This window comes from Lissotriton helveticus, chromosome 3_2 (assembly GCF_964261635.1).
Source record: "Lissotriton helveticus chromosome 3_2, aLisHel1.1, whole genome shotgun sequence".
Classification (NCBI taxonomy): Eukaryota; Metazoa; Chordata; class Amphibia; order Caudata; family Salamandridae; genus Lissotriton; species Lissotriton helveticus.
The window spans coordinates 311794696-311809011 of record NC_136062.1 but is presented as its reverse complement, the minus strand read 5'-3'; the positions used below and the strand labels follow the sequence as shown (position 1 = coordinate 311809011).

The 14316-nt window shown below is 44.1% G+C and overlaps 1 protein-coding gene across 3 annotated transcripts in view; it reads right to left on the bottom strand.

The window, feature by feature from the left end:
• KIF18A (kinesin family member 18A) overlaps positions 1–14316 on the bottom strand; it is a 379530-nt gene that overhangs the window by 192064 nt on the left and 173150 nt on the right. For all 3 annotated transcript variants that reach the window (XM_078684198.1, XM_078684201.1, XM_078684200.1), the window contains exons 10-11: positions 2010–2172; positions 72–236 (exon numbers count right to left, since the gene is read on the bottom strand). In XM_078684198.1, coding sequence (XP_078540324.1) covers positions 72–236; positions 2010–2172 — 328 coding nt within the window. The remainder of the gene's footprint in view (positions 1–71; positions 237–2009; positions 2173–14316) is intronic.

Below are 14316 nucleotides of genomic sequence, written 5' to 3'. Positions count from 1 at the left end.
CGTGCACATACCACATTCGATAAAAAAGACTCCTCCCACCTATATATATTTCGTGAGTATTTAATTCCCACCTCTGGAATGAGCTCGTCCTGATTCGAGAGACGCATTTCATTCTCAACTCGGTGAAGCCAGTCAGTATTCTCTTCAAAACGCTTCATGGAGTCTTCTTTTTTCTTTTGAAGATGTAAGTACTGGGTTTTAAGCATTGTCAGCTTTTGGTCCCTTTTGCCAGTAGCCTAATCAACAAAAGGGAATATATTCAGAAATAACTCTACTCATAAACTTACCTTTTGAATAAACCTGAAATGTCAACAAGTTGCTCACAATCTTTTGGCTGGCCTTTAAAAACACAAAAAAACCAGCGTCAGTTCCGCAAAAATTAAATTAAGCACTCTGAGAGACACTGTGGTGGCCTTTTTACTTTTGTAAAATAATGTGCATTATAAGAGAATATATTGGTTCACTTAGAGGTTTGTATAGCACAGAGTAGGTCTCGAGGGCATCAGAGGTCGCACCCTACCGGCTGTTTTAATTTAAAAACAGAGCTAGTCAAAAGAAAAAAAGGAGTGTACGGTGAAGAGCAAATCTGCATTTCTATCATGCTTGTTTCCAAAAATGGGCAACCAGCACGACCATGCATGTGTCATGGTACTGAAGCTGCAATATTTTTCTTACTGCAAAGTAGGCCCCAACATGATTAAGTATCTCCGTGCATGCAACACCACACATCACATATGCGCCAAGATACTGTGACCCATTTTTATTCTATTGTACGAGTGGCCCGAGAATGGTTACGTATGCACTTACATAAATCACCACGAATGTGCCCACGTGCATTATGCCACTGCTGCGTGCATTTTTTAACACTTTTAATACATCAGTCAAAATGGGGGACAACCATCTTGGAGCAAACAGTACATTAAAAAAGAGAACAATTGCGTGTGAAAGTGTATTGTTTAGAAAGGAGGGCCTCGTGGCACACTGCAGCTGCAAATACAGGTTGAGGATATTGGTGGTAGTACTGCTTTGGGGGGGTGAAACTGGTATTGGTAGTAATGGGGGTGGTAATTGTAGTGGTATTAGTGACTGTGGTATTGGTCGTGGTGTGATATTAAGGGTGATGTGTTCTTTGTCGTAAATTTGTGGCGATGGTTGTATTAATGGTGTTATTGGTATTTACACTGATGAGGGTGGTGATTGTATTGGTGGCAGAACTATCTGTAATAATTGTGGTAGCAATGTTGCTATTGGCAATTTTAGTAGTGATTGCTGGTTGGGTGATACTGATGGCGGTGTGTTTTGGTAACAATATTCTTGGTGGTACTCTTCATGGTGTAATTGGTGGAGTGTTATCTGTAGGGGTGCTAGCGCCATCCAAAGGCGAAACGCTCCTCCGGGCAGGTCTAAAGCCTGCTCTTTGTATATTTTAAAGAAATAGTTATTAAAGGGTCGACAAAAGTTTAGATGTCTATGGCCAGACCAAAAAGGTTTACCGATGCGGAATCACATCTGCTACATTGGGGGCAAGTCCTTCTGCAGAGGTAAATATTTGTCAAAGACCTGCAGCAGGCAATTTAATGATTTCTACTTAAATAACCAATTTTAGCAAACTTTTGCAATACTTTTTCTCTTCTTTTAATTGATATTTTTCTGAAATTACTCTTTCGGTATTCATTAAATGCATCATACTCAAAGACTTGTCAAGTGTTGCTACTTATGTTTTTCGAAATGTACTTAGGAATCTGAAAAAAAAGTTGACCAATATTATTCAGAGTTCTAAATCGTTTGTTAACGTGGATCCTATGAGTAAAATGTTAAAGTGAAAATCTTCTAACCGTGCAGACACAAGAAGTTTAAATACATTTGTAAGAAAGGAAACAAGATACCCTTTCACATTTCCTATTTACATTCTATTTGATAAATGAACATTTTCTGCAGGAACTTGAAACTATTGACTATTTTTTACGCGGACAGAAAGCCATCATAAAAATTAATAGCTACTAAGTCACCTTAAGTGCCTTTTCTTCTGAGCACATCATTTGAATTTGACTATGGCGCTGCATCTGATGAAATGTTTTGAGTTCATTCTCTTTCTGACGCATTTCCAAATTCAGGATCTCTTTTCTAATCTCCTCTCTTTTCAAAAACAAACATTTGAGAAGCTCCCGGAATCTATAAATGTAAAAAAAAACGAGAAAATCACCTGCAAGTGGCACTAAACTCACAACGAAATGAGACTTCAGAGAAAGAGATTTACTAGAAAGCACTGTTCACACACTGAATAAAGGGGCAATAACAAACATAAAGGGCACGGACACAGCATAAATCAACGGAATAGAAAACAATAACATCCTAGCAAAGCTGCAATCATTCATGCTACTCACCGTAACGACTCTTAGCACCGCCGATCCCTGGGTGCTAGTTCCTTCAGACTGCCATGAGTCATTTTACTAGGGGCAGGTGGACGTCTGACTGAAAGTGGACTCATGACAGGACAGGAGTGTCACCATGGTACATGAGGCATTGATAAGGGGACCTTTTTAATCTTATTTGCACAGCGAACGGAGGAACGCATTGCCCTAGTGGCTCACCTGTCTTCAGCCAAGCGCATCTTCACTTCTCGGCGCACCCGCTTCGCGGGTGCCCCATCGCCTGCACCAGGAGGGAAATACACCTGCCGTTGAGAGGAGCACAGAAGCGGTAAGGAGGGAGCGGAACCGGGCGTGTGGCTGCAGCGGGGCTGCGAGCGTGCGGGGACTTCAATTCCCAGAAGTCCCTGCTAGACCGAGTGTGAACTTCCGGTCCGCTCTCCCTGCTGGCCCGCCCCCCGCCCTCCTGAGGCTTCAAAACCACACCTACAGGCCAAAGCAAGTGGGACCTTTTTAATCTTATTTGCACAGCGAACGGAGGAACGCATTGCCCTAGCGGCTCACCTGTCTTCAGCCAAGCGCATCTTCACTTCTCGGCGCACCCGCTTCGCGGGTGCCCCATCGCCTGCACCAGGAGGGAAATACACCTGCCGTTGAGAGGAGCACAGAAGCGGTAAGGAGGGAGCGGAACCGGGCGTGTGGCTGCAGCGGGGCTGCGAGCGTGCGGGGACTTCAATTCCCAGAAGTCCCTGCTAGACCGAGTGTGAACTTCCGGTCCGCTCTCCCTGCTGGCCCGCCCCCCGCCCTCCTGAGGCTTCAAAACAACACATCACTCCCGCAGCGCGGGACGCAGCCCGGGCTAAGACAGGGCAAAGACTGGGCCGTTTGAGGCCGTTCGAGGACGGCCGAGGACTGGACTGGCCCACTCCCCCTGGACCGTGCGCCCTGACTAGCTCCTCTTTGTAGTAGTAAGTACATTGCCGGGATTGACACTTAAACACAAAACGAATACCCGGGGGAGTCGTAGTAAAACTGCTATGGGGCTCAGCAAGCCTAGCGGGACATTAGATGATTTCCTTGTAAAGACAAATTTAGCAATCGACAATGAGATTACCAAACTGCAGACCAGGGTGTCACTTGAGCTTGATGCCGCACGCAGGCTTTCTCAGACCTTTGCAAATTCTAAAAAATCTTCCCTAGGGAAAATCGCGTCAGCTGTATCCCCACAACATCCGCCTTGTCCTCCTCTATTGTTAATACATGCTGACATTCATTCTGTTCCCCTACTGGCCCCTCTCCCCCTAGAGCCAATACCCACCCCGGTCATTATATCCCCTAACATCTTTGAGGGAACAGCCCTCACTGGAACTGGCAGTGGGCTTGGAGCAAGAATGGCGAGTAACCCCTCGGACACTGTTAAACTTCCCAACTGTTTTGGTCATGTTAAAAATTTTGCCGGTACAACTTCACAAAAGAAAAATAGTATCAGATCTGCCTATGCCCGTAAAAGAAATGCTTATGCCCGTAAAAAAGCTAAAAGTGCAAGGCTCCAGTTTTTCAATAAAAGGCGAATACTACCAATCTTGGGGGACACTACACAAACGCCCAATCAGGATATTAACCCAACTGGGGGGGCCGAGGCGCACATTGCATTAGATGTGCTCCCTGTCCCCACCCATGGGCTTTCCCCCACACATAGCGAGAGCCAAATGGAGAGCGTACAATCTGAGACTGGAAAGGGCAATAGCAAGGGGGATGAAGACGAAGATTTCCTTAAAAAAGTCTGGGCCACATTAAAACAGCTATTGTCACCTCTAGAACTGAGACTTTCGCGTATCGAGAATAACTTACTCGATATGGATAAGACTCTAGTCTCCCTGGCTACCCTCACTCTAAAACATCTGGAATCAACTTATCCTAACATCGTCGAGGGAAGTAATCAGGTTGAGGACGATGGAATTCTTCCGGCCCCTCTACCCAATGTGAGTCCCCCCCCCCTACAAACAATACCTTCGGTCCTGCCTCCACCTTTACTACTACCAAAACCAAATCCAATACCCAAACCACGGTCTAAGTTAAATGTCCCTCCTGCAATAACACCAAGGCTCTCCATACCAATGCCAAAACGTCCAGTAACCCAGACTTCACCCAAGCCTACCACTAATGCTGCCTTTAAGTCCACCAAGACCACTGTCCCCTCTACTGACCACATAGCTAACCAGCACTATGGTCGTCAGAATTTCCGGGGGGGATATATTGATCTCCCTCCTGAAGCGGGCCCCTATGTGGCCATTTTGGCTGGTGTTCCACCACTTGATCCGCATTCTGTGGAGACCCAATGGTCTCTAAAGAATAAGGTGATTCACTGGCTCAATACGAATAGGCGTCCTCCCAACCCCGGCAGGACAGGGGTTCTAATGGCCAGGAGAGTACCATGGGTGGGTCGTACCAATAAGTCTATTCCTGGAGACTGCATAGTGATCTCATTTGCAGACCCCCATACAGCCCAATATATCACTAGATGGGAAAACCAGGAAACTGACCATTCCATCGTCACCAGACCCTTAACCTTTTTCTACCCCCCAAAACAGACCATTGATCCATTTGGGACATGGACATTAGTCCACAACCGTAGAGGGAAAGGATATGGGGATGGCTGGCAACCAACCAACAACTGGTGGGAAGGAGCGCCCACGAGGAATAGGTTTGAATGTCTCGACCAGGTGGATTGACTGGGAAAAAGGCTTGTTGCTCTTCAAACCAACACCCTAGATCCCCTAACAGAGACTACTCGGAATGAAAAACTAAACCCCCCACCCGACGTCTCTAGCACCAAGGGGACGGATTTAGAATTATTAAAAGAGCACACTCTCCCCGCTCAGGTTATTACACAGGCAGATCCTATGCTTTTGAGAGATCTGAAAGGTACAAGGAGGACCAGTGGGCAAAAGCTACATTCAAAGGAAACTGGAAAACCCATGCACTCTCTCATTTCCTGGAATGTAGCAGGCCTAGCCAGTAAGATCACCCATAAACCTTGGCTAGAAACCGTGCAGAAGCATGGCATTATATGCCTACAAGAGTCATGGCTTATAGAGGAAGCACATATGCTAGGTTACCGAACCCTCCATTCACCAGCGGCGCCATCAGTTCAGGGGCGCAATAAGGGGGGCCTGTGCACATATATCTCGAATATAGGGGATATCAAACTCTGTAAATTCATATCTAACCAATATTTTCAAATTATATCATTTAAATGGGGCAATTCGCAAAAGGTAATCCTCGTGAATTTTTACAATAACCTGCCGCCTAACGAAGTGGAATCAACTTTGAATACCATGATCCACCACATCCATAAAATGAGAGACCAAGCCTCTGGGGTACACATAATATTGTGGGTGGGCGATTTTAACTGTACCGTCTGTCCGTCATCCGAGCTAGGTTTGTGCGGCCTATCAGATGTAGGAGAGGACGGTCCCTTACACTTCTCCCATTCCACTGTGGGGTCCCTCCTTAATAACGTTATTTTCACCTTTGATCTCAACTTTATTAATCAAGTATGCTCCCCCCCGGTCCCCTTTGCCCCAACGTTCAATGGCAGAGGCTGCGGATCCACAATTGACTTTGCCCTTATATCATCAACCGACCCAGACTTTGTAACCTTCTGGGAAACGGGGGATGACCCGATGACTGACCACTATCCAATTACCTTTGGGGTAAACCTGACTGATACCAAGGAAAAGGAATCCAGTGGGCCCTCACACCATATTGAGATTTCTCTAGTTAGATCCAACGGGTATGTAATTAAGTGGGAGAAAGTGGATCCTGCATCCTTCCTCCGTAATCTTATGTCCGCTTGTCCTACCGACATATCTACCTGCCTACAGGAAGACATGGACGCAGCGAGCCTTATGGCTGCTTTCTCTAACATTCAGCGCCACATAAAGAATGTACTGACAAGAAACTACAAACCCAAGGGGACCCAGACCCGAGGGTGGTTTGACTCTGGATGTACCTCCACGCTGAAAAATCTAAAGAAAGTTTTGTCTGCGAACCCGAAAGACAGGGTACAAATTCGCCAAGCAAGACGTGATTACAAGCTGGCAATTAATCAACGGCGGGCGACTTTGAAGCAAGAGGCATGGGAATCCTTGGGGGAGGCAGCCAGGTCTAAGGATAGTAATGCTTTCTGGAAAGTCATTAGATCCGTGTATAATTCAAAAGACAGGGATAACTCCATAGAGGTGGCGATAACGGCTGACCTCTGGGTAGAACACTATGGCAACCTTTATTCAAACAAGATACAGGGTAATCCCTTGAAACTTTCTAAGGGGATCTCCCTCATAGATAGTTTAAACCAGGATGACAAACCCACCGCCTCCCCAGTATCTCCTTATCCCATTGATTTAGTATTTACTATATCAGAAGTGGAAGATGCCCTTAGAGAAAGCCCATCAGGTAAAGCCCCAGGCCCGGATCTTACACCAGTGGATGTCTATAAATCAGAACCAGACTTTTGGGTCCCCCTGTTAACCAATGTATTAAACATGGGAAATAAGTGTGGCCTCATTCCCACCTGGTCGGATGCGATCGTAGTACCCATCTTTAAAAAGGGGAATAGGGACGATCCTGCTTGCTACCGCCCAATATCTTTATTGGACGGCCTTATGAAAATAGCTGGAAGGATAGTCCTTAAGAGGATCCAACACTGGGAAGAGGAGAAGAGGGTTATTTCGGAGTGCCAATATGGGTTCAGAAAGGGCCTGGGGACATTGGAGCAATGCTTAAACCTGTCCCTTTTGGTCTCTAAATACACGCAGGCCAAAGAAGGGCACCTCTTTGTCACCTTTGTCGACCTCAGCTCCGCATTTGATTGCGTGGACCATGCGTTGCTTTGGTCGACACTGGAAGACATTGGGGTGGACCATATCATCCTCACATTCATCAAAGAATTATACAGAGAGGCAGGGGCCAGAGTCAGGTTCGGGACCCAGGGGCAATGTTCACAGAAATTTTCAATAAATAGAGGGGTCAGGCAGGGTTGCATACTTGCCCCCTTGCTATTCACATTGTATATAAACTCTATCGCCGACAGTTTAACAACTCTGTCATGCGATTTCCCCACTATATATGGAAGGCCTATACCCATTCTTTTATACGCCGATGACGCGGCCATCATGTCTAGAACTAAGGTAGGCCTGCAGAAGGCTGTAAATGAATTTTCATCTTTTATGGGTAAAAGAAATTTAAAGGTGAACATATCTAAAACTTTCTCCATGCCCTGCTCCCAAAAGAAAAATAGACCAGCATGTACAATATACTTAGACCAGCAAAGGATTGCAGTTACTGATTCTTTTTGCTACTTGGGCATTGTGTTCGATAGGTGGGGTAGGTGGAAACATGCAGTATCAGCCAGGAATCTTGCCTTTGTTCGCGCTATAGGCGCTCTAAGAACCTTTGCTGCAAAAATCGGGGGTAAACCCACTAGGGAAATGCTGCAGATTTACCAGGCAAAGTGTATAGCCACAGCCACATATGGCGCAGGTATATGGGGTGTCGAGAATGTGTCCTCAATTCAAACACGTGAGAACACCTTCATTTGTTACCTATTAGGTGTGCCAAAAACAACGTCGACATTTATGACCCACATCGAGGTCGGTGTTAAATACCTTAGCGATACCATAAAAATATCACCCTGTTTGCTCTGGCATAAGATCTGGACCACAGAACAATGCAAATTGAATAGAAACCTCATTAAAGACTGTATGGCCTTGGATGGGGTATCAAAAATCAAATGGTTACGATATGTTCAAACGATGTTCTCTAATATTGGTCACCCGGAATTTTATGACGAACCAGAGTCTACACAAACCATGACTAGATCTGCCCTTAAAAAATTATTATTTACACACTTAGAGAGCGTACGATGGGACACTAAGAAACACAATGACAACATTCTAACCTACCAGCAAATTACTCCAACGGAAGGTTTGCAATTGTACCTAAGGATTGAAAATGCAACCTATGCTCGTTTTCTCTTAACTAGGCTGCGCCTAGGGATCTTTTTTCGTTTGGTCACTCTGCCAATACAGAACGATTGGGCCTCATCGAAGCTAATATGCCCATGTGATGACCACTCTTTACAGAGTAACATACATATTATGTTCTTCTGCAAACTGTATACTAGCCCGAGAAAATTATTCCTCTTACCCTTACTTAAACGGTTAGGAATAAGAACATGTAAACTTGCATTTTCAAAATTATTGCTCCTAGAAGATGTGAATGTTATCTTTGCTGTCTCTCGTTTTTTAATGGCAGTGATGAAATCCAGAAATACCATGAGTTAAACTGTTATGGGCTGCTTAAATAGACCAGGGCAAAATGATGTCATGCTTTTTAGCACTGAATTAGTCTCTCACCCTAGGAGAAATGTATTATCTATTGTTGAAATCATGCATTCCATTAAATATTTCTTTAATATTTTTATATATATTCTTCATGTAGAGACTCTATTTCTGGTTTTATGATCCCTTGAGGAATTTATCTTGGAAACTTTGTCAATATGAATATTCTTTTATTGTTTGTATAAATTTTATTTGTATGCTTTTATGATTTCTCGAAAATCGAATAAAGCTTTTTTGATTTGATTTGAAGTGGAATACACCTGCCTCCATCAAGCTCATTAAAAAATATAATGTCATAAGGGGCCAAAGGTCCTACTAAAAGTGGTTTTCAGCAAGACCTGACCAAAAGGGGTAGGCAGCCTCACAAGTCTTTTACAACAACTACCCTATGAATGTCAGAAGAGGATTACACTCCTGCTCAAATGTCTGAAGGCGCATTGCAGCATCCTCTCCAAAAGATGAATGGTGCAACTATGCATATATCAAAGATGGCTCCTATATGTGCAGATGTTAAAAGAAAGCTTGTGGGAACCTACCATGGTTTCCTGCCAGCAACATGCATACTGCTGTAATGACTGCGAAAAGCTGTGATGTCTAACTTGTCCATCATTTTCTGAAGAAACCAGCATTTTTTCCAGTGAATACAAGAGTCATGAAAGAGGACTGGAGGTGCGAATCTTTTTTCCTTTGTTTGTTGGGCAGTACACTGATGACGGAGGGACACCCCAAAACCATTCTCATTCGCATTAAAGGTGGATACTGCCCGTCAATTCAAGCTATGCAGTGACTGACAGTGGTGGCAGCCAATTCATAGACATGGGCACATGATTTTTACATGTTCCAAAATGGGAGGAACTGTCGTGTAGTTCCTATGAACCTATATGTCCTGCCCGTTTAGAAAAAATAAACTGTAGGATTGGTGTCCGCACTGATTCTAGACACCACCACCGGGTATGTTAGGATGTTTACCAGCTAGCTCACAGCATCACTAGAAACCCCTCTTACCAAGCAGAGATTAGCTCTTGGCAACTATCGAACATGACAACCCTGATCCCTCAGGATCGTGCAAAGAGTGCGATACTTTTCGCTCAGTCACTCGTGCTCATCTTGTCTCAGAGGGATACCCAGTATAAACGGTGGGGATGTTTTTCAATAAGTATTTATTGAACCAGTATCATTCTAGTGTAAAACAGGCAGGCTGAAACAAGCATAAGACAGTAACAGATATAAATGATTATAAGCACCAACAAAGTAAAAGAATGGTAGAATTTTACCATAGTGTTAAAACAATGAATACAGGTAAGTATTAAAATACATAACAGTAAAATGGGTACTCCTACAATGCAACAACAACTAGATATACCCCATTGTACCTAGCATGAACGTAGGTGTAAAAGCCAAGAGTCCCTCTAGGATAAAGTCAACCCCATTACCTGAAGTGAGACACTGTAGGACCCCATTTCGGTCTCGCGATGGACACCCCACAAGGGATGTCAGACCACTGTGAGCTGGAGTGTCTGCGTGCAGGAACCTCAGCGTCTCGAGTCAGTGTGTCCGCATAGAAGTCCTTTTCTCCTCCGACTACTTAGGCAAGATATGGTGTTTATATGCCCAAAGTTATTACCCCTCAGGCGTTGCACCTTGCTGTGTCATGTCAGACTTAAGATGGCGGAAGGAATGACCCTTATATATATATATATTATTATGCAGGAGATGGCAGTCCTGATGAGTTTCCAAGAATCCTCATGCATAATAGATGAGGCCAGTTTTCAGGGAAAACCCCACGTCGTGTTAGCAGTACCGTAGCTAGGTAAAAGGTCAGTCCCAAGCACCGTTATGTAGTGTAATGGTATGGGAGAATATAGTTGAAAGGGTAGGTTGCTACCTGAGCCTATATTGGGGTACCTATATGAAACATAATAACGACTCCTCATCCGATTGGACAACATACTTAAATTCTAACAGATTTGGAGGCATTTGTAGGCAAACAACTAAAAGAAAACAATGTTTAAAAATGTAAAAATTCTTTTAAAATGGCTAAGATAATGGTTTAGGTGATAGAAGTCGTTACTAAAATATGTTCATATATATGTATATATATATATATATATAGTTCGAACACCTATGAGTGACTGAAAACCATACAGCTTAGCAAACGTGTCTATTGCTTAAAAATTCTAAATTTGGTTGTTTTTTTAAAAAGACGAATTTCTCCCAGCACACAATGAGGCAAATGTTTGTGTGTCCTGGCTGGGAGACGCAACATAACTGTTGCCTGCAATCGCAGACGATGGTCCCTGCAACACCTCGCAGATCAGGTCAATTGAGCATAGATGTACCTCCGTATTCTCCACAGCCGCTGCTGGGGTGCCTGTGTGACAACCAAGGCCTGAGCATTTGTTGAGGATCCGGTATCCTTTCCAGCAGGAGCTGAAGCATCCTGTGGTGGCCCTAAGAATGCAGACATCAACATTGGAATACGCTGAGGACACTGTAGAACATGGGCAGTTATCGGGTCCAGTAAAGCATCAACGTCCAGTTGCGCAACTGATGGAAGTCCAACACGCATTCTTGTCCGCAGAACAGGCATCTGAGTACAGGCAGAATACAGTTGATCCAGACTGGTCTAAATGATAGGAACTAAGATTCACTTAGTTCGCGAAGGCGAGGTGTGTGCAGTTGGAGTACCATGCGATCACGGTATCGGCACTCCAAGGGGCGTATTTTCTATCTCCTTGGTCACTGGGTGACTGGGACGTTCATTGCGCAGCAGAAAAATGACAATCAGGATACCAGCTATTAGGAATAGGATAACGGAAGACCTCCAAAAATGCTTCCGAATATGGAATGTATGAAGTTGGGAATAACTCAGAGGATTGTCTGAAAGGTGCTTAACAGTCCAGAGCATATGGTCTTAAATAGGTGTAGTATACCAGTCGTATCAGACATGTTAAAGATACGTTGTACCATTTCTGTGAAATGGAAAGGGCAGCTTGTTCGTACTAATGCCTGTATCTCAGCCGAGGACCTTGCATCCTGGAGAACATAAGTTTCTCGGGCAGAGGTTAAGGGCACGGTTTGCTGTAAAAGCATGGCTTTCATTCACCTCAGAGTATCAAACCGTATAAAGAAAACATTCAACGAAGGCCAGAACGGCGCCTCTCTGACTATATGGGTCGTGGCAACAGTACTTAGCTACAGCAAGTAACCCCGGAGCTTACAGTGACAAGATATGTGATGCCCAGGAGCATCCCACAACAACCTTGATCATTCAGCATCAAGTAACTCCCATTCAAAAGCAACATGAACAACGGATTAATCACGGCAGCTGGGGTCCCTTTCAAGTGACAGGATAAGTCAGCAACAGAACCATTACAAGCACAGTGAAGCATGATATTCTGACATATGAGAGATCCTCCTAAAGAATTCTCACAGTTGGTACAGCTTAGGAACACTTCCATGTTCCCATTCCTGCATCGAAATGTGTATGGTAATTCCCAAGATTCCTTGATGAATTCCCTACCCATCGCTTCATATCTGCCGTTCTATTGTTGGTCAGGGCAATAATGAAACTGGAAAGTTGTGACCGGTAGTGTTATATGGCCATGGATTAACCATTCTGTGGATGGTGACTGCCACAGTAAAAGGTAACCTGTCTAGTTTTTCGATACGCAGCAGTGTATATTTTACTCCCCTTTGTGCCATCGTTATCTGCATCTCAGTTAGATTGTATGCAGGAAATAGGGACGTGCTGTTGCTAAATCGCCAAGGCACATAACCAGCGCGCAGTGATTACAGTGTACAGCTTAATAACAACAGAACGTAGTGGAGACTGTCTGTGTTTTAGTATGGACAAGTACTGTTCTAGTATAGCTATAGCAGAAGATACAATGTTGCCCAGTGAGTAAATCCTGGATGTTAATGTAGTCATACCATTGTCAACTACAGCTAACGCCTTTTCTAGGTTAATTCTATCTATTTTACGAAGTCTCTCCTCAGCTTCTTGTTGAGCGATCTTCCAGATTTCATTACGGACGACATATAAGAAATGTTTCTGACGTGGCTATCGGGGACCTAATAAAAAATCCCTTAAAGCCACCTCATCTCAGAATAAGGATAAGTGTTGTTTCACCTGGGTCAGTGTTGAGGTTTTTAGCCAATCGAGGCACAACTTCCCAACACTGTATGATGTCACCTCCCCCGGATGTTCTCTTTGTACATAGCGTTGGTCCGGTCTATGGATACTAAACCCTTCGGTTGTACCCCTGAATCTTGTTTGACGTCTGACTGCGTCTGTGGGCCAAACTAACCATCCCTTCCAATTGGGGTCTGATGTATTGTACTGCATGATGTCATCTATTTTATCCCCTCCAAGTGATGTAAAATTGATGTGTGAAGGTTTGGGAATCCGAGGCGTATTCAAATGCTTGTTCTTGGATAGTCCAAGACAGGAAGTCTGTTGCACAGTGTCATTCAGAACTATTATCTGCTGTGGAATGAGGCACACTCGAAATAGTGATTTTGTTCCCTGAACTTGCCATTCCTTAGAACGCCAGACTTATTTTATGTCTATAGTGTCCTTCCATTGGTCGAAACCCTGTTCAGACAGTTGGGAAATAAAGGATGAAGAATAAATCTGTCTGGTGTTAGTTAGCATATTTTTCTGTGCAGTTGTGGGTGCAACCTTATACTACAATGAGGTAGGGTCAGAAGTGTTAAACCCTGAAAAATAAGAACATTTCTGTGCAAACGTTTTCGAACTACCTTTTGGTGGTGTCGGGCAATGTTCCCATTGGTGGTATATGAAAATATTTCGTGGGATACTGGATTTGTGTAAAAGGTGATGACCATAATGATGGTAACAGTACATAGTGTCAAAAATCAGATGTACCCTCTAACATTTCATAGCTTGAAAATGCAGCTGATTGTTTTAAATCAGACAACATTATTTACACTTTCAAAATCCCAATCATCAGAAAATGTACTGGAGGTAATGAGATCATTTAGAGAAATTTTAAATAAATGTAGTATTTTCAGAAGTTCAGAGGGATCAAATACATCATAATTAAGGCTCCCGGTTTTCAGTTTATACGGATTTATAAATATAAATACAGACCCTGTTTTGCCTCTTTGTCAACGGGGTAATCGCCCATCTCAATGCCACCGACTATACGGACGCCCCCAAACTAAATGGCAGCAGGGTGCCCGCAATTATGTTTGCGGACGACACCCTGTTGCTATCTAAAACCCCTATGGGTATACAAAGGATACTTGATTCCTTCGTGGCTTTCTGCCTTGATAGAGGGCTAGAAATCAATGCCACAAAAACCAAATTCATGGTTTTGAACCCGAGCCAGAAACTGCGCCCGAATCCACAACTGGGAGCCGTGCGGCTCGAGAGAGAGTAGCCACCTTTGAATATCTTGGTGTGACCCTCAACGAAACCATGACCTGGGGATCCCACCAGAGTAGGGCAAACCTTAAACTTATACAAACTACTGGGGGCATCGCCCGGATGATGACCGGCTCGTCATACCGCCCAT